This window comes from Felis catus, chromosome D3, assembly GCF_018350175.1.
Source record: "Felis catus isolate Fca126 chromosome D3, F.catus_Fca126_mat1.0, whole genome shotgun sequence".
In the NCBI taxonomy this organism is placed as follows: domain Eukaryota; kingdom Metazoa; phylum Chordata; class Mammalia; order Carnivora; family Felidae; genus Felis; species Felis catus.
This window is the reverse complement of record NC_058379.1, coordinates 21,600,699-21,627,582: the sequence shown is the minus strand read 5'-3', so window position 1 is coordinate 21,627,582 and position 26,884 is coordinate 21,600,699. Positions and strand designations below refer to the sequence as shown.

The 26,884-nt window shown below is 40.4% G+C and overlaps 1 protein-coding gene across 6 annotated transcripts in view; it reads right to left on the bottom strand.

Moving 5' to 3' along the window:
* The window catches only part of EIF4ENIF1 (eukaryotic translation initiation factor 4E nuclear import factor 1), a 44,160-nt gene continuing 17,276 nt past the window's right edge, over nt 1-26,884 (bottom strand). For 3 of the 6 annotated variants that reach the window (XM_023241565.2, XM_023241564.2, XM_023241563.2), the window contains exons 5-19: nt 24,493-24,779; nt 24,000-24,201; nt 19,131-19,306; nt 13,803-13,938; nt 13,410-13,589; nt 12,442-12,674; nt 9,506-9,577; nt 8,867-9,050; nt 7,817-7,896; nt 7,346-7,488; nt 4,581-4,665; nt 3,166-3,304; nt 1,778-2,122; nt 1,338-1,502; nt 1-754 (exon numbers count right to left, since the gene is read on the bottom strand). In XM_023241565.2, coding sequence (XP_023097333.1) covers nt 513-754; nt 1,338-1,502; nt 1,778-2,122; nt 3,166-3,304; nt 4,581-4,665; nt 7,346-7,488; nt 7,817-7,896; nt 8,867-9,050; nt 9,506-9,577; nt 12,442-12,674; nt 13,410-13,589; nt 13,803-13,938; nt 19,131-19,306; nt 24,000-24,201; nt 24,493-24,779 — 2,669 coding nt within the window. In that variant the 3' untranslated portion in view covers nt 1-512. The remainder of the gene's footprint in view (nt 755-1,337; nt 1,503-1,777; nt 2,123-3,165; nt 3,305-4,580; nt 4,666-7,345; nt 7,489-7,816; nt 7,897-8,866; nt 9,051-9,505; nt 9,578-12,441; nt 12,675-13,409; nt 13,590-13,802; nt 13,939-19,130; nt 19,307-23,999; nt 24,202-24,492; nt 24,780-26,884) is intronic. The other 3 variants (XM_023241566.2, XM_023241567.2, XM_045041535.1) reach the window with 3 other exon arrangements.

Below are 26,884 nucleotides of genomic sequence, written 5' to 3'. Positions count from 1 at the left end.
TTCATTCACACACTTAGCATATGCAACTTTAATCAACCAAAAGAAAAAGTCCCAAATGTACAAGTGAAAAAAATCCAAACTGTTGACACAGGCTTAACTAATACCAGCTACTTTTATATACAGCTGTATAAGTTCAAAAAAGCTATCCTATATGTATATACAAAAGTTGTTTATACACAAGTCTGTACATAGGGTCTATACATTTATTTCCTTAGAACCCTTAGGTGCCACCTCTTGGTGAAGACACCAACACTTCATTCACATATCTTACAAAAAAAAAGACTATTTCCAGGACTGACAACACTGTGCATCCTATATTCAGACCACGTAGGCTCCATTCAATTGGTTAAGATCCTTCTGTCAATGCAGACCACACCAGGTGCCTGGGCTTCCCTAAACAGCTTTGCACAGAATGCTCCAAAGTAAAAGCCTGTAAATCAACCCAAGATGAAGCAGAATCCTGATCAGGGTACCACCGTAGGTCCAGGCATAGGTGAGCCTGCCTGCCCTGTTCATTGTCGGTATTCCAATTCATCTACACTGATGACTTTGGCAGGCATGGAGGGTAGGGGCTGCTGTAGCACATCTGAGCCAAACCACTTGGCGAGGCCCACTGGGGAGCTGCTCCTCTGGCTGGGGCGGTGCTCCAGCTGAGAGTGCATGTGAGGCAGGCCTGATCGGGTGGGCACATTCTGAGGGTTCGTCTGAACGCTGACACCTGCTGCCTGGGAACCAGAGCCTGGGGGATGAAGAACTATGGGGATAAGAAAGAAAGGTTATCACTCAGCATGTAGGGGAAAGTAGTTCTGTATCAGAACTTGCCTTACTCAAATCCTATTCATAAAACTACAAATAGGATTCTTTACCAGAGGATTTATTATAGGGCTTAACTCCTTTACAAAATACAAGACAGTACCTTGGAAAGCAGGGCTATTCAGAAGTCATCCACATTGAGAAGCCATCCTAAATGGCACGTCCACTACTTACCATGACAAGCAATCATATCATAAAAGTACTAACATTAGATGGGGAGAAGGCATCTACTCTGTACAGTCCCTGTGCTGAACCTCTGTCAGGATTCTCAGCCTCCTCTCTTCAAGAGGCAAAGGACAAAAATGCCAGAGCATCATCAGCTCTCCCATTGTCTTTACAGGGACAGGAGTTCCAAATCCCACAGAAGTGGGTTCGTATTCTCTGATTATCCCCTTATCCCGATCTTGCTAGGATAAGTTTAAAGAATGAACTGTGTTAATTCATCCCCTCCACCGGAAACTGGTCCAAAAGCTTTAAGTCTGGTCAGCCCATCCCCAGCTCCCCTGGCCCATTCCTGAACCTACCTGAGCGCTGTAGCTGCTGTTGCATCATTGCCAGATGCAGAGGTGTCCCAGGACGAGGGTTTAGGAGAGGGTGACTAGCTGCAGGTAAAGGGTAGAAGGGTTGACCCAGGATTGGGCCTGATATTCCCTGTAAATGAGCCAGGTCCATCCCAGGAGGAAGCACACCTGTTGGACAGGGGGGAAAAAAAGCGATGAGAAGTAATCTACCTGGAAATTTTCAAGCTTTGCTGATCTACAAGTTTAACAATGAACAGTGCTTAAGTTAGGTTCCTAATCTTTTAATGGACTAAGGGATAGACTGGATTGGACCCACTGCCCACCAGTTAGATGGAAAAATCTAGCAACATCTTTCTAGAGATAAGAAACAAACAAAAAAACCTCTCATAGTACAGTACTTCGTCCATTCTGGCAAATGCTGTCATGCCAGGTCAGAAACTTACCAGCTTGGAGCAAACTTGGAAGATGCTGTGGATGTACTCCCTGGGCCAGCATCCTTTGGACCAACCCTGGGTGAAGCTGGTGAGCAGGCCGAACGATTGGAACATGGGGGACAAGGGGAACTTGGTGGACAGGGCGGAGAAAAGGTGTTCCTGGAACTGGGGATGCCAAGGTGGGTGTTTTTCTCCCAGTTGCTTTAGGTCGATAATCTTGCTCTTTGGTGTAACGGTTGGTCTGAGATAGTGGGGTAGAACATGAAGACCGCTGCAATGTTGACAGTTTGGGATTTGTAGTGGGAGAAGAGTCTCGATCAGCACTGGGCACAGAGTTGGAGGACACTAGGTTCTCTGTAAGGACCCAGACAGAGAATATTATGGTACTGGCAAACTTCTCCCAAACATGCTGTCTTCCCAACGATCCAGTAAATCTCACTTCTTAGGAAGTTTACAATCTTATTTGATCTTACAAATTCAGAGGATTGTTTCATAGGAAACACCAGGGACAGAGCTGGAACAAGACCACAAGTTTTCTAGTCTCCAAATACATTGCTGGAACAGAGTTTACTCTTCTTCTAATCTTCCCAACCCAGGAATAGCTATAGCTATGGGCAAGTGAATCTGGCTTATGGTCTGGTGGTCTAACTCAGGCACCTTGCTCTGCCTGCCCATATGGTTGTGGTCTGGATCTGTGTGGGAGCTAGTACTATCCTAGATTAACATGCTTTTTTAGCCTAAGGGGAAAGTCAAGTGAAAGTAAAATTATGCAAATCCACTGCAATGGAAATTTAAATTACAGACTAGTGAAGAAATCTGAATTGCCTTTTAGTAGGACTGACAGGATTTTTTTTTTTCAGAAGCTTTCTCACAGGCAAAAAGCTCTCAGACCAAGACTCTAGACTTGTGTAAACCTATTAGAACCACTTCACCATGTCCTTGACAATCCCAACTGTGCAATTCCTAAAAGCCTTGCTCACATTTTCTATACACTTCTAAAAGGCTTTCCACACCTTATTATTCACCCGTTGCACAGATTTTGTTGGATACTTAGTCTCTGTAGACCAGAGAGAATCTTTCAGAAGTAAAACTGGTTGTACCATGTTAATTTAATTTGCTGAATGTACTAATAATTCAACTATGAAGCCTCAATAAGGATTCTAAACGAAATCTCATTCTTCATCCTGTACCACTATTAGATTGGTCAGAATTTCAAGTGGTTAAGCAACCGTGAAGCTGGTTGAACACTTCTCATTGTCAAACACAGAACTGTGTATTCCAAAGCAGGCAGGGGTTTTGTGCAGGGATTTGCAGAAAATCAGGTCAGCTGATTAGCACTCAAGCCCGTGCTCTGTCACATACTCTTAGGCAGTACACCCTCAACAGCTCTGCAGTACCTTCACTGGCCTTCTGAGTGTCCTCTTTACTGTCACCAAGAGCTGCTGCTGCTTTTCCAGATGCTGGCTCCTCCTTGCTTTTCTCTTTGCTCTCATACATCTTACGGATCACTGAGGTAGGGGTGAAGGAAGGAGAAAGCTGCAGAGAAAAACAGTATTAGCACATTCTCTAACTGCCTTTCCTAATCAAGCCAGAGTTAATTGGTCAAACTGAAGAGTCCCCTTACTGGCTACATGTGCAGAGGCCAACTCCAATGTTCTGGTGTTTACCCGCTAGAGGAAAAGAAATAGATGGGCCATATGGGTGGTGTCCCAAGTGCATCATCCCTTGCTCACATCTCACTTTCACCAAAACCTAGACTTAGCTCTAGCACAAAGGTAGTTAAAGCATAGAACTTCAACCTACCCGTCTGTGTCTGTGGTGATAGGGACCTACCTATGCAACCTCTGCTTCAGCCATTTTCCCAGCCTGGGATTAGGCTGAGAACAGGGGAAGAACATGGCCAGAAGTATACTCTAGAGCAAGAGCCCTGTCAACTGGGAAAGGATAATTCAGAGACAACCTCAGAACCTAAATTCCTCTATAGTCTTAATTATATCCCATCTTAACTTGGCTACCAGGAAATTCACAATTATCTTAATAATCTCCTCAGGCCCTAGGACTCACCATTTGGGGTCATTTTTTCCCTCATCTCTTCACTGCCTATTTTTACTTTGATGATTTTACTGTGCATGTGACTTTTCTCATTAACCCTAAATCCTTGATGGTAGGAGACAGGGCATGAATTATGAACACAAGAGCCCCTTCTAGTAATGCAGAGACCCATTTGGGGTCCTGAAGCAGAGTAATAGTTTTTCCCTTTGTCTATCAGCTTTAACTAGGTGATAAAGATCTTTGGGGGATAAAACAAAAAAAAAAAAAATGCTGGTACATGAATGAGTCAGTGGTAAAACTAGATTTATCGTCATAAAGAAGCAAACTCCTTTGTCCTAGCCTTAATTCATATCACTGAGACCTGAATCTGAATTTGTGAAGTCTCCACTATGTTTCATTGGACTCCTCATGATCCAACCCCATTCACCCCTCCATCTCACCTGTCTTTGGCCCCTATCCTCCCCTACTCCCCAATCCAACTGTTCATTTGTTTGAACACACTACATTACCTTGTATGTTGTAGATCATACTCCTCTATCTGCTGGAACAAACTTTCCCCAATGTAGGGGCTTCACTAGAATCTTAAGAGTTAGACTATATCCTGAAAGGGGAAGACCTAATAAATAAGCAAGTGTGAAAGACTGAGTCAGTTATTCCTATGGAAGGCACTCAAGGACACTTTGGGGCACAGAGTGATACAACATAGGTACAATTGAACGGAGAAACCTTGAAGTTGTTCACAAAAGCAAATGTCACTGACCATGCTTGTGATGGAGGCAGCAGGGGCAGGGGAAGAGGAATTCCCTCGGTGCACGGGTGCTGGTGACTTGGTCACTCGTTGTTGCCTGTGAACAAACCAAGTATCAGTATGAGCTCCAAGCTGCTCCAACTCCAAATCCTAAAACCACAGAATACTCAAGACCAGCTTAGAACTTTAATATCCTGTTTCCCTCATCCATTTCAATTTCCCAAGCATTTATTAAGTGCCTAATATATGCAAAACCACGTGCTAAGTTCTAAGGGAAGACAAAAGATTAAACATGGTTCTGGGCCTTGCAGGAACTCTTTTGTCCACTGGGGAGACGCTAACCTAGGGGAAACTAAGGTATGTACATATTAGATACTAATAAGGTGTAATGGGAAAATGAGGTATAGAAGGAGTGACAGAATACTCCTACTGAAGGGACCATGGGAAGGAACTGCATTGAATTGGGTGTGACCAATGAGAAAGCTAGAAGATGGAGAACAATGATTCAGGTAGAAGGATCAGGTATACGGTCTTGGGAATGTAGAGTTATCCAGGGCTGGCATATACTTTACTTGTAGACTATGCCAGTGAGGTAGGCTAAGGAGGGCCTTCATTCTGTGGTCCAGGTTGTGCTCCAGAGAGTAGGGAGCAATACTGATCAGCACAGGGCCTGGCACAGAATTGATGCTTCGTAAGACACTGGTTCAAATAGAGGGCCAAGAGCTTCAGCTATTTTAAGACCCAGTTACATCCAGCATTCCCCATCACTCTTGGTCCACACACAAAGTTGATCCCAAGTCTTCCAAATAAAGTTTAAAACAACAGACTTCTCTTTTCTCCCCGTCTTATCCATTCTCCCTTAACTTGGAGAAAACAGATGATGAAGATGTAAACAGGCTGAGAGAAAAATGAATTATATGAGCTCACTGGCTAATGAGAGTTTCACTGCATTTCAGCTGTCAGATCTTGTGCCATGAGGGCCAAAGCCTTAGTGATTCTGGAAATTCCTAAATCATAAAGATGAGAATGCTAAACCATGGCTTCTTTCCAGTCAGTACCAGATAAGCCCCACTGCTGCCACAGAGAATCTGAGCATGACAACAAAGAAGAAACAGATCAGTAGTACTCTGAGTGATCATGAGGGAAACCCCAAGTCTGGTGGTTCTGCACAACCTATCATATATTCCTTCTGATAAACATATTTGTGCTAGAAACTGGGGTAAGTGCTGGCGATCCAGCAATAAACAAAACAGACAAAAAAAATCTCTGGCCTCATTACATTCTTTTGTTTGTAGGGCAGAAAAGTTACTACAGGCAGAGAAATAGACAAAACATAATAGTAACCTGGAAGGTGATAAGCACAATAAGAAAAAATAGAGACAAGGAGAAAGGCATATCTGTTAGGGGACATAACCGTATACAGGGTGTTCAGGGAGGGCCTTAGAGGTTGACATTTGATCCAAACAACATAAAGACACTACTGACACTGACTTGGGTCATTTTGAGTAACTTGCATTTTAAAAACCTAAGTTTCTGTATCTGTAAAATGCAGTTATTTACACCATCTACCTCAGGATTGTTGCCAAGAGCAAATAAAATTATGGATATCAAAAGTGCTTTGAAAGTAATTAAATCAAGTCAATGAATTATTAAGAAACTACATTATATTATAGAGAGAAATCCAGTGACGGGTTCAATAGACCAGTCCTGAGATCTCCCTTTAGGGTGAGGGCTAATATATATAGGATGCATTTATGCAAGAATACACAGTACTTACTAAGTCTCAGTGTCTTCTGAAAGGGTCAACATATAAAAACAGATGAAGCAAGACAATGAGACACTGATACAATTTTAAGAAAAATACCAAAACACGAGTACCTCTTAACTACCAAGTATACTGTATGGGCAGGACTTAATGTTTCAGGGATAAACATTTTGGTGATAAAATTGAAGAAATGAAGGTGGCATTTCCTTTTATTTTTCTTCAATTTTTAAAAGTTTATTTTTTTAGTAATCTGTACACCCAACATGGGGCTTGAACTCATGACCCTGAGATCAAGAGTCACATGCCCCTCCTACTGAGCCAGCCAGGTGCCCCTGTATTTACTTTTAAAGGCTGGATGGGATGACTTCTGAGGGAGGAAAGGGGTATTACTGGGACAGGGCACATAGCTTCTGGGTAGCTAACAAAGGATTTTGTCTTGTAATAAGCTGTACATTTGTTTAATGCAGTTTTCTCTGTTTTATTTTACAACAAAAAAGAACAATATTGCTAGCCCTTTCCCCCTAAGTAATGGCTTGTTTTACTACTTGTTGCAAATATCGGAAGGAACAGGAAGAGACTGAAGTCATTAATCATTTGTTAATAGCTTTGATCAACAAACCTTAACTCTGACCAACAAACCATGGATCAACAAACCTGCATCAAAGGACAGTTTGGTAACTCAACAAGGAATCTGTAGGGGAAGAACCTAGGTGGAGTTTTACTAAATTTTCATCATCTAACAATTATAAATAAGGAGCTATATTAGCTAGCTACATTTGTAAAAATGAATCCTTTAAATCAAGAATATAAAAATCATATATAATGAAAAAAGCCTATGTCCCTGCAGAATTCAATCATATCACTTCCTCTACTGAACACTTGGGAGACAATTCTCACCATATATTGTACAATGTAGCAGTGTGTATCACAGAATTTTACTATGGATAACCAATTTGCTAATCTGATGAAAATTAATATGCAAATCCCCACAAGGGCAGGATTAGTAACTTACCTGTTTCTGAATCCGTCTCTGGTTCTGTCCACCTGTGGTTTGCCAAAACCAGGCTGGTAGAAGTTTGCTGCCTGCACCGCAAGGTCATGTGGCAAGGCCAGCCCCTCCAAAGCTGCCTGTTGTAATTCTAGCTGGCTCATCTGCTGAGCAGAAGAGGCAGAGGAAGATCGGAGAAAAATGAGGACAGTCAATGCACTTTCTACAAAGGTCTCTCTTCACTCTTAGAAAGGTATGTTTATGCAGCTGCTGAGAGAAATTAGATACTGCAAACCTGACTAAACTGTGCTGCCACCCACCGAACAAGATTTTAACAAAGTGTGACTTTGTTCACCAATTTTCTGGCCTTCATTGAGCTTGGTTTATAGTTCAAACTCACTTCTAAGCATTGCAACAATTTAATTTTCCATCCCACAGTCAACAAGAAGGATGAAAAACAAGCGAAAAATTGAGTTAGAGAAAGTTCAGACTGACCTGGGCCGTGACTGGGCTCATGGGTTTGCGCATGCCTTGGAATGGATCTCCGAGTAGCTGCTGTGGTCCTGGTGTAAAACCTGATGGGAAAGTTGCAGATTCAGTGAATGTCAAGAGAGCACACATCCATTAGAGAGACGTTATCACTAATGCATGCTGCTTCTTACTGAACACCATCTCTTTCAGGGAAGTGTTGACTTCCAGGCTAATGATATCCCTCTTCTGTAGTCCACACTGGGTGATGTGGACCTTAATCAGAGCACTTAATGATCCAAACTGCTATATTCACATCTTCCCCACTAAGCTTTAGCTCTGTCCCTTCAGAGCTGAGAACTCTCAGAGAAGTGCTTTTTACTCAGTGATTTGGCTCCTTATCATGGAAACAGCTGACAACCAGAGTCCAGTGCTTTGAGGTTTACATTCTTTCCATTCTATCTTGCGAATTGTGGAAGGAAGATTACAAAAACTTACTCTCAAGGTATGACTGGCAGGGGCCAGAGTGGCCAGCAGCCTAATGTGGTCCAGGGTGACAGAAAACAATGAGATTTTGCACAACACTTATGTTAGACCACTTTCTAGAACTGCTTCTTCTATTTACATTCTGTATCAGCGCTCACAGTTAACTGCATGCCAACTTCATTAGGTTGGTAGAGAGCCACTAGCCTGACTTCTACTCTATTAAGGAAAAACCTAGTAAGCCAAATCAACTTTTTTGGATTGAATTCCCAAAATAGGGAACAAGACTAAAGAGCTAGATCCAATTTATATAATTGTGATCAATCTTAGGAGAGAAAACTGTAATATGAACATATTTATCTAGAAGGGCAGCCAGATAAACTATCTTCCAATTTTGTGCCTCACCATATCCCCCAAAAAAAGCATAATAAATTCTCAGATTTCTTTTTAAATTCTTCAAGGCTATCCATGAAAAAGACTTTGCCAGTTCTAGGGGACAAGTATAACCTTTGTGGTGGTTTAGGGGAGAATGGACAGACATGTGTGCACAGCAGCATTTACCACCCAGGCACCCCAATGCACAGCAGCATTTACCAATTGGTGATGGTATTCTAGGACGAAGGTAGTCTGCTGAGGCTGCTCGCGTTTGAAACACCTGTGACAAGGGAGGAGAAGGTGCTCTTTGGCCTAATAAAGATGTTGTAGGCTCCAAACTCCCCATAAGGCCACTGAGAAGATTGGAAGAAGCAGGTCTCTGAACTGGTGGACCCAGAAGTTCCTAAAGGCAGAAAAAGTAATCCTTGTGAACAAGCCTATTTCTTTCTCCTAGTCAGAGGCTATGAATTATGGATTAACTTTTGGAAGCCAGCGATGAATCTCTCTCATGCTCCACTGAAGGAATTGGCACATGTACATGCAACACATTTCTCTCATTGTTCAGCTAGCAACATTTGCTTTAAGTTAGTGCTACAAATATAGGTTAGATACTTTAAATTTCTATAGAAACTGCAAACCTGTAAACTGGAAGTCAAGAGCTTTGTCATCTTCAGCCACCTCCCCACCCCACAATGAGATTAACAGTGACACAGAACTATGCCAGGTAGCAACACTGTACCCTCAACTGTCAGACCACATGGATCATTCTCTAAGGCCCAAAGTTGGACCACTACACAAAACCAGTTCAGAGGACTAGTGTTCAGGACTCCGAGGCCATGGTATAAGATGGTGAAGTACCTGCAGGATGTTCTTAGGGACAGGCTGGCCTGGAATCTCAGCAGGGGACATCAAATGGCTTTCAAGGTTTCGCTAAAAAAGTCAAAGGAAAACTTATTTTAACCTTCTTACACACACAACTTACAGATTAATTGGGGACCACAAGAAAGCATTAAAAACTCCCCAGGGAGTTGGCACTTAAGCAGAATGATGTCAAAAGCACAGAAATCTAAGTCAGATCAACCTGTTCCACTTGCTCATCACACACAGGTCCCAAAGATCTGGAAATGGAAAGAATCTGCACGTGTACATGCAAAGTCCACTCAGAGACCCTCAGATGGTCTTTTCCTCTCTGTGGTAACCCTAGTGCATTTCACTGTCTCTACTACTGTGACCCAAAGAAGAGAAAAAGGAAATGGTGAAATAGAGGAGCACCTAGTAAGAAGCAACAAGAAGGAAATTCTGATAATTTATAGATTTTAATTTTCAAGGCAACCTTTGCTACCCATTATCTTTGAAACAGGATTTATAGACTACAGATGGTAGTTAAAAACCTAGTAAACAACATTAAAGGTTGGCCAGGATTGTTATATTTCAGAGTTTCACATTTCAGGAAATTTAAACTTTAGTATTTTTAATGAGCTGTTACAAAATGGGTCTCATATACAGGACAAAATTCAGATCCTCCACTTCTTGTGCTTTTAATGCAGCAGCAGTCATCCAAATGACATTACCTCCTGCACTTTAGGACATCCTTATGTCCATTTAGCTCTGCCTGAAGTGCTTTCTCTGGTACACAGTTTTCTTTTCTACTAGATGAAGCTGCCAAGGTCCACAGCAATGTCCTCAGGCATGACAAACAACCCAAAGATCTCCAAGTGTTTTATTGTTGGTTTTGGAATTGGGACTGCAGAGGATTTTAATAAGAGATCTCAAGAGTCATTTAATTCCATCTAACAAAAAAGGGCAACTTTATACTACATGGCTTACTGTATTTGGAGGATAGAGTCTCTACAATTCAATTTGAAATGGAGGTTAGATGGAACCAACATATCCTTTTTTAGTGATGAAACAATATGGTTGAACCTAGACAGATGGACGCGGATAATAGTATATACATAACACACACAGCCATAGTAATTGATTGACTTGATTTTAAAATAGACCATGAGTTAACAACAACATGCAGGTCAAGCAATACGTTGGGATAATACCTGGTGTGCTAAACATTAGTTTCCTTGTTGCTTTCTTTTCTAGGTTAGGTTGAGTTTGTGTTACTTTTTGTGTAGCAACTTGAATTATATCATCCATCCCTTTACACAGGTGTTTGAGGCTCACTCCCTTGGCCAAATATTATTTCAGACCACTGAAACCCCAACATCAAACCAGTTACCCTCACAAGGCAGGGTCAACTGTGTCAATATCAAACCCTAGCATCACATCTGAAACAAAATGTTCAAAAGCATCAGGTAAACTTTTGAATCCTCCTGTTCCCACTTCTTTACTCATTCACACTAAAAGAAGGCACTTAACAAGACTTGACTCAAGCACTTGACTTACAAGCACACAATCACCGAGACACAGATGAATGAGAAAAGTATAGTTTGCGATCTTTTAATCTGGTGCTCATGTGAAAGCATCTGGATCTAGTAATTCTTTGTATGGACGTTAACTCTGAAGCAGTTTAAGAGAAAACATTCCCCTATAACTGGCATGGTGTGGTCAGATACAAAGGAATGAGTCTATTTAAGATGATTTCTTCCAGAGGTAGTATGTCAGTCCTAGCATTAAGGCCAGGAACAATGGCATCTCTGTTGGAATCTGTCAACTGCTGGTCAGATAAAAAAATTCCCACAATCGATTGCGCCTTCCCTTGGTACAAGGCACGATGAATCAAACAGTTACTGATACTGTGACCAACTTGTAGTTCCCAGAAATGATGATGTTAGAAGAAAACAAGAGGCTGGGGCACCTGGGTGGCTCAGTCAGTTAAGTGTCTGACCAGCTCAGGTCATGATCTCACAGTCCGTGAGTTCGAACCCCATGTCGGGCTCTGTGCTGACAGCTCAGAGCCTGGAGCCTGTTTCAGATTCTGTGTCTCCCTCTCTCTCTCTCTGACCCTCCCCCATTCATGCTCTGTCTCTATCTCAAGGATAAATAAACGTTAAAAAAAAAAAAAAAAAGAAAACGAGGCAAAACTCTATTTAATAAATTTGCTGTAACTTAGCAACAAATCTATGTTTACGTTTTTATTGTTCATGTTTGCCCTGCTTCCCTTATCACGTTGTATCATCAAGGGACAGCAATACTGACACAGGCCATGGCTAAGAACCACCGCTGATGTGTTATGACAAAGACCAGTACACACTATACACCTGCATCTGCTGGCATGCAGTCACTACCTAACCAACTTCATGCCCCAGGATGGTTTTACATGTCACAGCTTTTTCTAGTTAGTAAATTAACAGAATGCAATGATCTTGAAAAATCCATCTTAGATACTTTACAAGTTATTCATAGCACTGTCAATTGCCTGATCAAGAAAGCAGGTAATTCCCGGTGTATAGGAGTGATTAAAAAACGTAAAAAGAAAGATGTACTGTAAACATATGGTGAATTATTTTGGCTTAAGTAGCTGAATAAATAGGAAACTTTCTCTAGAGTACAATCCAAAAATATTTTTACACCTTTTTTTGGCAATGACTTAAAGTTATATCTGAATTTTTCTATCTTCATAAACTATCACCTATAAAAGATCCATCAACCACAAGCTGCTTTTTCTAGTAACAAATAGCACAGTGATAATTAAAGAACACACAAAAGCATCAAGGACCAAATGCCTATTAAAGAACTTCCAACTTAGAATACGATTTTTTTTAAAGTCCATTTATTATAGGGGGAAGTGGAACAGAAAGAAGGAATAGGAGAAAAGGCTTGGGTTTGTGCCAAATACTTACGCTGACTTTGGGCTGAGAAGGCAAAGTCCCACTTGCCTTCATGGTGCTCACTAGTTTGTTGAACGCGGTCATATCTCCATCTTTTTTGAGTTGTCGATTGCTGGTTACAGCACTCAGGGTCTCCTCTAAGTGTTCTGCCATGAAGGGAGTTGAATTCTTCACTTGCTGGTCCACCTTCAAGCCCTTGAGCCCTGCTTCTACCTCTTCTACTGACAGCACAACTCCTGAATGCGCTGAAACATTGAGAAAATCCAGATTAAGCCAAGTAAGGGAGTATGTGGTAGGAGTTCTCTGGGGCTATCATGATGGTTAAAGTGAAAATTTATTTCACAGTTGAAGTGAGGTTGCCAGAAAAGGTTGATGCCCTAATTGACAAACTGATAACCCTTAAAATCACAGCTGCACAGTGGAAATAAGGCCATAACTATGTACTCAGTACGAAATGGCATAAATAAACCGTGTTACAATGCTAGAAACGGGAGACCACTTGGGGTGTAATGCTTTAAGACTTGATAAGATCTTTAATGTGCATCTTGCAGGAGGACCTCTCATAATAAGTCTTCTGGAGACTCGTTATCAGGGACAAGAATCCCAGATAGCCTAACATCAGTAAGGTTGCTACCTTCGCTATGGTTATTTTATCATTAAGGTTTTATGTTGAGAGTGCATAACATAAGAAAATGGCAGACTGGGGCAAATGTGTGAGAAGCTGCCAAGTTATGCCCAGGAGAACTATAACATTAGCTGGAAGTGTTATGATCAGGATCCAGGTAATAAGGAAGACTTGGATGGAAAGTCTACTGACTACCAGATTCTCAAAGAGGTGGTACTGTTTGATAAAAAGTTTTTTGAAAAACATTAAATAGAACCCACTATCTGACTTTTGATGAAACAGCAGTATGTTAGAACCAACTGCCTGATATCCATACTTTTTCAAATGCCTAAAGCAGACTCTAATAAACACTTACAGCTCTCCTTAAGCTTTTCTTTATTTGCAGAAAGACTGGAAAGAAGAGGTTTTAAATCCACTTTGGCTTTCTGTAGCATTTCTAAAATATCCACTTTATTTTCAGCATGGTCTTCCAGTGGGATAGGAGCAAAATAATTCCCCGAGTTCTGTCCAGGAGAGAGGATGGCTTGTTCCAGACCTAATATTGCAAGTAAATACATTTATAATCAATTAGTCCCAATAAAACACAGAAACAGATCTTCAACAGTATTAAGAAGGCATAAACTGAAGGGGTTTTTAAGTATCCAGAGAGCCTTTAACCCTAATGGACCCTAACTAATGAAGACAGAATGAACCATTATCAGAGAAAGCTCCAATCTACATTCAAAGTCAGAATCTGAAGCCATTTTACCTGCTAGTCTCTCCAGTTCTTCATGTGGTGTTGACCCGAGACTGCTGGATCGGCTTCCTGATCGGCTCGGGTTAGAGAACCACCTACTGAACCGACTGGCAGAGACTGACCCTTCTCCCAAAACATCTTCTATCATCTAAAGGGAAAGACAAAAGGAGCTAAGATAACAGTTTCTAGGTGAAAGGGACAACAAGGTTCAAATTTTAAGAAAAGGTCACTTACTTTGAAGCTTCCTTTGATGCTGCTGACCTGAAGGTAAATACTCTCAGAAATTACGATTTTCAACATCTTTAATTTTTCTTCCCCTCCAAGGTCATTTGAGTAACCCAAAGGTAGGCGTTACTGATCATGTACTTTCTAAGCATATAACGAAAAATCTCTTGCCATATAATGTGTTTTGGATTTCTATCCTTCGCCTCATTAGAAACTCCATGAACTACTTAATGTTCTCAGAGGACATAGTTTCAAAATCAAAATTACCATAGTAAAGCATTCCATTGCCAAGCTGATGAGTGGTCTTCAACTAAATATTAAGTATAGAGAGATGATGACAGCCTTACTTCAAACTTCAACTTTCTCAAGGCTGTAATGAACATCAGAAAATTCAATGGTGACAATTTTGGAAGCCAAAAGCTAAAAAGTAGAGCTCACAGAGATCATAATTGCAGTCAAAGTTTAGAATGTGTCAGGATGTGAAAGATTAACTTTTAACTGTCCTCTAATATTGGTTTATTTTTTTAAACGTTTATTTATTTTTGAGAGCGCGCGAGCAGGGGAGGGGCAGAGAGAGAGGGAGACACAGAATCCCAAGCAGGCTCCAAGCTCTGAGCTATCAGCGCAGAGCCCGACGTGGGGCTCAAACTCCCAAACTGTGATATCATGACCTGAGCTGAAGTCGGAAGCTTAACTGACTGAGCCACCCAGGTCCCCTTGTCGGCATGAATTTAATAGGGAGTTTGCAGGTGTTTGTTTTCTTTTAACCCCAATCTCAACAGTTTTCAGTTTAGTAAGAACAATTAAATGATGCATTATAATCAGAAATAATTTCTCAACACTATTTCATAATAATTTCCATGATCAATCCTTCTTAAAAACTAGATTGAAGCATTAAAAAAATGCATATTTTAATTCTATGCTATCATAAATCCAGTTAAATATCCAAATTGATCTTTATGCAGTGTTCTTATCAATATTTAGAAAAGACAAGGTAAAGCAAATGTCAATCCAAAAAATGAGGCACATCCTTGAAAGTAAGGCATAAACTTTCATTTCTATACCAATGATAAAGAGAAAACAGGTTTTCCCCAAAACTGGTACACGGATGGCAAAGTTAGTGACTCTGTTTCATCTAATGCCTGGAACCCCCAATTTCCAAAGTGCAGCAACAGCAGGTTAGATTCTTTTATTCTCACCTGGGAGAATTTCCTCATAATGTACCCAAACTAAGCCACAGAGTACTTCTCTTGAACACAAGAATGAAAGATTTTAACTCATGACATTTATTATTTGTGGCACTTCTATTTTCTGATTCAATTTCAATCACACTTCACTTGTAAGACTCACACACCTTCAATATTAATGCTGTCAAGTGTAAATTTTTTGCAATAATTAAAATATAAGAGAAAAATTATTAAATATTTTTTCACTGAAAAATTGAAAATTCTATCTAAAGTATAACCATGTCAGTGACAAATAGGAATTATTTTAAAACTAAAAGCTATAGCCGTTAAAAATGTTATAATGTTGAAGAGTTTGACATTTTATAAATAGCAAAAATCTCTTTGCATTTTAATCCTTTTATTTCCTCTGACCATAGTGTATAGGAAAAAGGTCAGAAGATACACAGGAAGAACATGAAAAAGGACATGAATATAAAGTAGCTGGACATTTTCTAAAGATATGACAGTAAGTGTTGAGAAAGTCATTTCCTTCCATACTTCCATCAATGACCAACTTTGTTTCTGTTAGAGTGGTTTTATTATGGCTAAAACATAAAAAGTAGAAACAAAGTTACTCATTCAATTAACTTTTATTTATTAAGTAGGCTCCATGCTCAAGGTGGGGCTTGAACTCACGACCCTGAGATGAGAGTCATGTGCTCTATGGACCGAGCCAGCCAGGCACCCCTGACACTAAGTTACTCTTACACACATTTATTGGAAATTCCACTTTCAGGAAAGTAAAGCATTTTAAACCCCAAAGGAATCCTGAGAGGATTCATCTAGGCAGTCATTATTACCACACAGCAAGCAAGGATGATCTAGCAGTAGTTAGATTTCCTGCACCTTGGTACAGGAAATGGAGAGCTGGACCCACTGCTCTGACTTCTTGGTTAAGACATCCTCTGTGAACATTCTTGTCAGCTATCAGCTGTTCAAGAAGAGGAGCCTATAAATGTAATCTGGTAGGTTTCATCTGCTCTTTCTAGATTTTTAATAACCTTTCAAAGTAACTTATGACTGTTAGTCTGGTCCTTCAAACAAAAGTCATTTGATAAGTCTTATCTTAGGATTCGTATTATTCTGATCAGATACTGTAAAATATTTTCTTTGACAATGACTAGCTTTTACTAGTCATTGTCAATGACTAGTAAATGATTAACATTTTTCTTTTTTTTTTATTAAATTTTTGTTTTCAACGTTTTTTATTTATTTTTGGGACAGAAAGAGACAGAGCATGAACGGGGGAGGGGCAGAGAGAGAGGGAGACACAGAATCAGAAACAGGCTCCAGGCTCTGAGCCATCAGCCCAGAGCCCGACGCAGGGCTCGAACCCACAGACCGCGAGATCGTGACCTGGCTGAAGTCGGATGCTTAACTGACTGCGCCACCCAGGTGCCCCAACATTTTTCTTTTAGTACCTTCCACTTTTATGGAAATTTCTATATTTTTGTATTTGTTTCACTCTAGTTTGACTTTGGGGATTTGCAATTAATGTACCTAAGGCTATACCTTTTCTTCTGAGCATACTTCTGATCACACCACCAAGGGTTTTCTGTGTCATGGTCCTTGTTCATCACTCTAAATCATTTACGATTTCCACTTTGATTTCCTTTTTCTTCATTCAACATACATAAGCACCTGTTACATGTCAGGCCCTATAGTAATAGTTGCATCATATCTAAAACAAACTTATTTTTAATTATTTAACTGAAATTACTTGCACATGTGATCCAAATTTTCAGTTTGCATAGATTTTTATGACTTTCAACTTCTAATGTGATGTAATCCCAGTAAATATAGCCTACAAATACAGATATAATTCTATTTTTATCTATTAATACCTAACACTGGTAGAGCTACTAAGTGCCATGCACTACTTCAAACACTTTATATAACACTTGTCAACTGATGCTCAAATCCTATATAGTTCTTATTTTTCCGAATTGGTCATTTAATGAGCAAATATTAGAGTTATACAGCATAATCAGTATTTTTAACTGATCCCAGTTTGCTTTTAAGTGAACCTATAGAATATACACCTTAATGAACAGGACTTTCATGAAAAACATGGAGACCTCTTAGCCTAGTAGCAACTACTGCTCAGCTTTAGCCAAATTTTGGTTGAGGGTGAGGGCCAAATATAGTCTGAAGTTCCTATTCCTCCTTTTATACTTTAGAGGCAGTATAGTTATGGTGAACTGAAAACAAAGACTCTTAACTGAAACTGCATGAATCAAAATTCAGTTTCTACCACTTACTACATGTGTGACTTTGGGCAAGTTATTTAAACCTGTGCCTGTTTCCTCGTCTGTAAAATGGAAACTGTAGTAATTAATTTATAAGGGTTTTGTGAGGATTAAATGACTTATTGTATGTAAAGCCTATAACAATCAGCATTCTATGCGTGTTACCTATTATCAGGTTTAGTTTTGGATTCTTCTTCTACATAGGCACACGCGTTAAGCTTCACAGGTGCTCACATCTGGAGCCATAATACGCCTATAAATTTTTACCTTTTGCTGTGAAAACTTTTTATAGTAAGATTTCCACCTAAGAGAGTGAAGGGGGGGGGGGGATGGGGAAGCCACTAACATCCCCTCAAAAGCTAAGAATTTTACACCAAAAAAATTAAGCTCACATCTGAATGCAACATTTCTGCTCACAGTGAGCCAAAGGACTACTACTGACTGGCTGACTGTAAGTGAGAACCAAACACACAGTTACCTGAAGAGTGCTCTAGACAAGTGTGTTCTTGGACCACATGGAGGTAAGTTGAGAGAATGAAAGTAAATGCTTAGAAACTGCAGCAATTTGGCACTGCTGTGACTTTTGTACTTTATACTCAAGTATTGGTTCTCAATGGACTGAAAATAGAACCTGGCCCCTCACCACAGAGAATTTAAGAGGTACTGCCCTAGAACTCGCCTGCAACCCCATACCTATTAGTGCTAGGCAGTGTCTGCTCACCTGTTCCAGGTGGCCATCTTTTGAGGACTGGGACCACAAATGACAAAGGAGACAAGCCAATATTGCCTGTTCTGTCACACCCAGTTCTCTCTGCTCACGGGATAATCAAATAAGGAGCCATCATAGTTAGGAAGTACAGTCATTTAAATTCCATGAATCACCAATTTTAAAGGACAGGTCAAATGTATTTGCTATTGTAAATGGGACCTCTAGAACATACAGATGCTTTTGGGCAAATGTTTTTAAAATTCTGTTTCATCATGGTTCTCTGCACTCTTTCAACAACCACAGAACAACTTCATTTCTGTGTGCACAGGTCAGAGTGCTATCTTTTCTCCAATTTGTTGAGGCTATAGTAATCCCTAAATGACCAAAGAGGCGAGGAGCAAAGGCAGCAGCAAGTGAGGATTTGGGATGCTTACTGATTCTACTTTGAAAGTTGAGAAAAACTGGACCTCAGTAGTTTAACAGCAACACTGAAAATATTCCAAGTTGCTTTTCATTGAAGATTTTCAGAACCATCACACCACGAAGTTATCACCTAACAAGTCAACCTTACCCAAGGAATGTACATCAGCATGATACTAATCACCGATTATAAAAATCCACCTCTGCAGCAAGTCTAACAAACACTTAACTACCTAAAAATAAAAGCAATGTTCTTAACATCTAAAGATTTCTTACTTCAATGCTACCAGACTAGAAAAAGAGGTAAGTGGTACAGAATTCTCAACTTGGTCATTTCCACTCAGACTCCCAAAACAAAGCCACAAAAACTCAAATAATATTTAAGAATAAAAGCCAAAATCCCCAAAACATCTACCAAAACAATACTTTAAAAAGAGGTATCTGAGATACTTAGGTCAAATTTAACCATACAGTTGCTCCATCTCATTTATAAGCGTGCTGCTACACTCACCGAAGCCAAGCATGGCACCTTATCAAGGTTAAAGAACTCATTAAAGTCAAATTCTCCTGGGGACTGCTCAGGCAAGACGGCGTCCCTTGGCACTTCCTGATCAGCAGCAGGCTCCTGTGCCAGGATGACCTCCACCTCATCCTCTTCGGCCACTCCTCCATTGCACTCGACTATGCCTGAAAGCAAAACCAGGACAAAAACAGACTTGATCAAGTGAACTGCTCTAGACTTATTCTGTGGCCTCAGCCATCATCACACATGCAAAAGAGCCATAGCTAACTTTAAAGACAGACCTTAGGTGCCGATATAGCATTTACAACAGTAAAACCATTCGCTTCCTATGGGAGCTAGGAAAAAAGCCCTAGTAACAAGCCAGAACACCAACACAATGCAGGAAAGATTATGGTCCCTCCACCACCCATTCTTCAAGTTTTCCATAATGCAGCAGGTTCTATTTCTAATGGGATTTTTTTTTTTTAAAGATAGTTTTTTCAAGTCTCTTGCTGCTTAAAAATGGAACCAAATTAATTTGGCTCTGCCTTCACCCACGTAATCTATACCACTGCTTTAAGTCAGGGTTCAACAATCTAAGGTATTTATGTGAAATCTGGCATGAGGGCAATTTTCACTTGCCTACAGGTTGGTTGTAGCTCATCCTTCAAGGCAAACCTCAAATGGTACCTCTTCTGGGAAGGCTGACCTGCCTATCTATATTTACCCTGCCCAGGAAAATTAATCACTGCCTTCTCTATAATCCTTGTGTTGTCTCTCAAAGTGTCTACTGATACCGACCTTCCTGAAGGCAGGTAATCTGCTCTAATCAGTTTCGTCTTACTCTCAAGTGCCTGGTATATCTAAAACTTAGTATTGTTCGATTGTTGTTATTAGGATAAGAAGGTAGGGTCTAAATGAAGCTACCAAGTGTTAACATTTGAGGAATCTAGTATCTTCGTTTTAGCTGGGATATGGGCAAAAAGCAAAATACTTAGAATAAAAAATTTTTCTTCTTTTAAAGAAGTGCCCTGAGATATACTAGACATTCAACTTTTTAAAAAATGTTTATTTACTTATTTTGAGAAAGAGAGCATGAGTAGAGTAGGGGCAGAGAGAGGGGGAGAGAGAGAGAATCCCAAGTAGGCTCCATGCTGCCAGTGCAGAGCCCAATGTGGGGCTCAATCTCACCAACTGTGAGATCATGACCTGAGCCAAAATGAGTCAGATGCTTAACCAACTGAGCCACCCAGGTGCCCCTAGACATTCAAGTTTTTTTTTTTTTTTTAACATTTATTTTTGAGACACAGAGACAGAGCACGAGCAGGGGAGGGGCAGAGAGAGAGGGAGATACAGAATGTGAAGCAGGCTCCAAGCTCTCAGCTGTCTGCACAGAGCCCGAAGTGGGGCTCAGACTCACGAACCATGAGATCATGACCTGAGCCAAAGTCAGACGCTTAACCGACTGAGCCACCCAGGCGCCCCATCAAACTTTTTAGTTTGAAGGACAGAACTCCCAAAGCCCCATGCTGCAAAAGTACCAATGTAAGAACTGCCTGTACTTTCAAGATCTACAGCAGACACGAAGTCTTCCCGTTAAAAAAAAAAAAAAAAAAAAAAAAAAAAAAAAACGCCAAATCTTGGACCCATCCCTTCTCAAAAGTCCCTAATAGTTACCTCAGTCTTGTTATTAATCAGACCAAGAGACACTAAATGCCATCAGCTGCTTTCATTCCAGTAATGCTTCAAACACTGCACAGCAAAGCAGGGAATTCAATAACTAAAGGGTTAAGTGGCTTGCTTACCCAAGGTCTCAATACTAGCCAAGTGGCAGAAGCTTTAACCCTAAGATGGCCACCGATACTCTTCCACACCAAGCTCTGAGTATTACAGCAGCACTGCTCCTCCACAGGGGTGGCTGCCATCTAACTACCGTGAGCCTTCTGACAACCAGTGAAACAGACAACGTTTGTGAGCCATCGATAAAGCAATCAGCAGTCTCTCCAGTGGGTTAGAACATACTTACTGAAAAGAGAAGCAAATACTATCCCTTAGAAACTGACATTTAAACTAAAATGACTATTTGGTGGAGGTATCCTCACTTTACAAAGAAATTGGGCCCTAGAAGAATTAACAATAGCCTAATCAATGCCCAGTTTGTGTCCTTTTCCATTAGAGCAGTGCTTCTGCCTGATCCATTTTACTAAGCAGAACCTGCCAGCCCACCTCAGGATCGACAAGTGATAATACATTTTGCTGTAGTTTTGGGTCCCAACTTAAGGATGAAAGCCAGAAACAAGAGTCTGTACTTGGTTCATACATTTACAAAAGAAATTTTAATATTTCTCCTATGCCTTTTATTTTGTGTTGAGATGAGAAGATCTCTTAACAGATAAATAGCTTTTGCAGATAACAAGAATGTTCCACATGCAATTTTATGCCAGTGTCAAGGTTTCTGGAAAGCATACAGGGTCTGTCAACTGAGAGTGGGTATGAGTGGGTAGGGATATGCATTAGTAGACAAACACAACTGGCCATTTATCATGGTAGACTCAAAAGGCAGAGGCCCAGAAAAGATAACTAGGGGCAAGTTTTACCATATTCAGAAGGACCACATACTTTCATTAGAGAGAAAAACTGAAATTTTCTTTTCTATCAATGGGGGGATTTAGCTATTTCTGACTTCTACATAATTTATTTTCTGGTTACAGGTGTAATGCACATTCAAATTGTTTCGTTAACATTACCATATATGCATCACCTAACTGTTTAAAGTGAGTACTCAATACACATCAATTTTAAAATCATACAGGCAGTGAACATGTTTGTCCTATTAACTGCTACACTGCCAGCACTAGTATGTGCCTGCAGAGAACTGCTACATAAAAAATTCAGGGGAGGGGGGCCTGGGTGGCTCAGTCAGTTAAGTGTCTGACTCTTGATTTCAGCTCAGGTCATGAACTCACAGTTGTTGAGGTGGGCTCCACACTCAGCATGGAGCCTGCTTGGGGTTCTCTCTCCCCCTCTCTCTTTGCCCTCTCCGCTTGTGTGTGCATATGCACGTGCTCTCTCAAAATAAACATTAAACAAAAATTCAGGGTAAAGTTAGAATACAAATAAAAACTGGACTAAAAGGCACTCATCATCCCTTCCCTCATTTTTGTAGCCAAGATGAAATTACGGGGTACCTGTTTATCCTAAATACAGTGGTTAGGACAGCCTAGGGACCACTGGCAATTAACTACTGGGATGAGTGAGCTAGCACTCCCGGATTCCACATGGGGCTCTGCCATGAAATCCATGTGACAGGGTCTTGGGTTGTCCCCTCTTCCAGGCCTCTCTCTGTATCTATAAAGTAAGGAGGTGATATTCTCACTCCTTTTGGTTCATCCACTTGTTGATACAAGAATGGTTGAAATTCACATTGCAGTTTAGTTATGAAAACATGCGCTTTTCACCAGAAGCCTTATCTTTATCATTATGTGAAAAGACCACACTGGGCTGGTGCTCGTTAGCCTGAGAATGACACAAAGCCATGTCTCAAAGGTTATTTAAGAGCAAAGCTTTACAAGTTACCCACTGATGTCATGCATCACTCTAGGGAACAACATGTAACAGCATAAAGATAATGGTAATGTCTACTGTATTTTAAAGATATTACAAAAAAAAAAAAGACAAGTGATTTCTCCCTTTCCTTTCTCTTAAATTCCACTAGCTCATTTTCTACGCAAATATATCTTAGCCTTATAATTTTAAGGTGGCACTACACATTTATGTATCAAAATAGCTTTCTTCCTTTTTTTCTTTTTTTTTAAGTAATCTCTGCACCCAACGTGGGGCCTAAACTCATAACCCTGAGATCATGAGTGGCACACTTTACCAACTAAGCCAGCCAGGCACTTCTAAAATAGCTTTCCACTTTTGTTGCCTAGTAGCTGCCAAAAGGTATTTTCCAACCAAACGTGAAGGCTGAAGAGAACTGGAATTTACTGAAGAAGTGCCCACAAGAGGCTGAGCTCTGATGTTCACATTCAATCTTCAATGCTAAGAGTAACCCTTAAAGTTATAGAGTAGGCACTGTCTTCACCTTACAAAGAAACAAGTCCACCTATAAAGAGTTTTATCAAAGATTATCCTTTTTGTAAGCAACTGCCCCAATACTCAAATCCAGGCTAGCCGGCCTGGCCACCTCAAAGCCAGGCTACTGGAAAATGACTAATGGGACCCCCCAACTCTGCACCAGGCACCTCTCACACTGTTAACTCTGGCTTTTCAGTTTAGTATGGGAGCTACCTGACCTTATCTCATAGTTGACTGAGTCTGGGAGAAGCCAAGTCAGAAACAATTGATGTAGGAAGTCTAACAGTATGGTAAAGAAGGTGGGCTCTGAAGTACAAAAGAAGTTGCTCAATTCCCAATTTCACTACTTACTTCGTTAGTGTCCACAGACAAGTTACTCAAGCCTTCTGTGCCTCCATTTGCTCATCCACAAGATGGGGAAAGAAGTACCTACCTCATAGGGTTGTTAGAAGTAGGATTACACAGACAAAACACTTACCACTGGGTCTAGTGCTCAATGAATCAAACTCCTCCACTATTTTTACCACATTTCTTATCTCTGGGGAACCCTTTTATGTACACAGTACTCTTACAGGGGAATGTGAGACTTTTCTGTTTAGCACCACAGGCAGAACAAGTTGAGGATATAGTATCCACACCTAATAAATTCAAACTTAGCAGCTTCAAAATCAGGCTGCAATGTTAGAAACTTGGTACTTCCTTGCAATAGGTACAGTTGTTCCTAAGTGCACATTCAGGCCAATTACAAGCACATCTCATTTTAGAACAGTGAGCTCCCCTCTCAAAGTTTTTGCTGACCTTCCTTCACAGAGGCTGTCCGTCGCCTTGTTCTTTTTCTCCCCTTGTGATCTTCTTCCAGTATCTTATCATCAAAGCCAGTCAGCTCAATGGTTTCAGACTGACTTGTGGGTCCAGCTGAGAACCATTCTGGTTCTTCTTCTGTGTAGGAATCATTTCTTCTTCGCTCACCAAAGACACGCTTACTATCCCCAAACTCCCTCTGGGAAAGTACACAATCAAGATAAAAAAATAAGGTTCTAGTTAAGGCATTTCTACCTCAGTCAAGGTCTTGATGAATTAGGTAATGCTCAATAATGTAATGAAGATACTATGCTGCAGACTTGAAGCACCCCCACCCCCACCCCACCCCACCTCCAGCACTCTTTCTGCTCCTCTCTATCTGGCTTAAGAATGGGCTCTGTTCATCCAGCATCTCAAAATAACCTGGTATAAACAAACTGCATATCAAGTCCCTAAGCACATGAGGGGCCAGAGGATCTAGAAGACAAACCCTAAATCGCTTGTCCTTATAGTCCCTCTCTCGATCTCGGTCTCTCAAGTCCCGCAGGTCCTTATCACTGAGTCGGTGATCCTTCTCAAAGGTCCGAGCAGAGATTATTCTTCCACTGCCAATCCTTCGTCCGCCAAGCAGGCGAAGCCCATCACTGTCTTTTTCCAATGGACTTCCTGAGTGCCGGGAACTAACAGCGGCTGTAACATGGCAGCCCCCTCCAAAGCTTCGTCTCTGTGGGCTGAGAACAACATCTAAGTCATCTTCTTTCACACGCTCTCGTGGATCTGGAAAGGTGGCAGAAAGGGAAAGTTAAGCAAACCAGTAGGGTATTTTTATTTTCTCACTGGTATGTCCATGACTAGTGGTGGTGAGAGTATTGGAAAAGAATTACCACTGAAATAGTTACAGAGTAATATGTACATTACATATTTAAATAAGACTGAGTCTTTTGCTTTTTCTCTTTGGAGCAATAAATGTACTTCATAATAATTTTCCAGGATTACTCTCCACAATCCCTAAGACCTTATGTATTAGAAAATATCTTGTCAATTAAAAAACTATATTAGGTGTCAGTATTTGAAAGAATAGCTGAAAAGCTGAAGTGTTTCAAAAACAGGTTAAAGTGTTTCTTCAACAAACGGTATTTAATAGGTGTATACCCATATGAAGAACTTGAACTGATACCTGGTACCACATACAAAACACAAAATAGATCATAGATCTAAACTATCTAATGATAGAAAACTTCCAGAAGAAAATATAAGAGGAAATCTTTGTGACATTGGGTTAAGCAGAGTTTTCTCAGGCACAACACCAAGAGCACAACCCACTAAAAAGAAGAAAAAGCAGGGTGCCTGGGTGGCTCAGTCAGTTGGGCATCTGACTTCGGCTCAGGTCAAAATCTCACGGCTCGTGACTTTGAGCCCCACATTGGGCTCTGTGCTAACAGCTTGGAGCCTGGAGCCTGCTTCGGATTCTGTGTCTCTCTTTCTCTGTCCTTCCCGCTTGTGCTTGGTCTCTGTCTCTCTCAAACAATTAAAAAAAAAAAAAAAAAAAAAAAAGATAAACTGGGGTTGATCAAAGTTTAAAACTTCTGCTCTTTGCAAGGTACTATTCTGAGAACGCAAAAACAAGCCACAGACTGGGAGAAAATATTTAGAAGTGTACATGTGATAAATGACAGACCTATATCCAGTACGTATAAAAACTCTTCAAATTTAAAACACAATCGGATTTAAAAATGGATAAATGCTTTGACCAAACATTAAAGAGGGTATCTGGATGGCAAATAAACATATGAAAAGATACTCATCATTAGTCATTAGGGAAATGCAAATTCAACCATAACGTGATACCACTACACATCTATTAGATTGGCTAAAGTTGCAAAGACTCATCATTCTAAGTGGTGACAAGAATGTGGAACAAACAGAACTCTCATACACTGCTGCCAGAAATGTAAGGTGGTATAGCCATGTTGGAAAACAGCTTGGCAGTTTCTCAAAACGTTAAACATACATTAACTATAGGACCCAGTCATTTTACTCTTAGGTATTTACCCAAGAAAAAAGTGTATGCCTATATAGAGAATTGTATATGAATGTACATAGTTTTGGTTAATTGTCAAAAACTGGAAACAACTCAAATGTTCACCAACAGATATATGGATAAACTGTGAATTCATACAATGGAATACAACTAGTCAATAAAAAGGAACTATACACCCAACATCACGACTGAATCTTAAAATAACTATTCTGAGTGAAAGAAGCTACCCAAAGAGTGTATACCGTAGAATTCTATTTATAATGAATTCTAGGAAATGTAAACTAATCTGTAGTGATAGAAAGCAAATCAGTGCTTGGCTGGAGGGGTGGGAAGTAGGAGTTGGGACTCACAGAGATACTAGAGAACTTTTGGGCATGATGGAAATGCTTATTCCTTTGATTGTGGTGATGGTTTCACAGGTGTATACACTGTCAAAACATCAAATTGTACACTTTATGTGCAGTCTATTGTAGGTCAATTATATCTCAATAAAGGTGTAAGAAAATCAAACATGTCACCACACTAAAATTCTTCCTAGAAAAACCAGAAAACCATAGTCCAAGTGAGGAAAAGCTCCTTTAATCTTCTCACCAGAAATAATACCTAAAATGGTATGTACTTCTCCAGAATGTCCGTGTAGTGTCTCCATGTTTTCCAAAAACCAGACACAGTATGGACAAGCTTCCAATTTACAGTTTAATACTCCTACATATGGATGTACCAAAGTTTACACAAACCGTTTCTACCACTGGCCATTTAAGTTGTCTAGGAGTTTTCATCACTTAATAAAATCTCCATGCACATCTTTGATGATTCTCCTAAAATTCTGTTTGAGGGACAT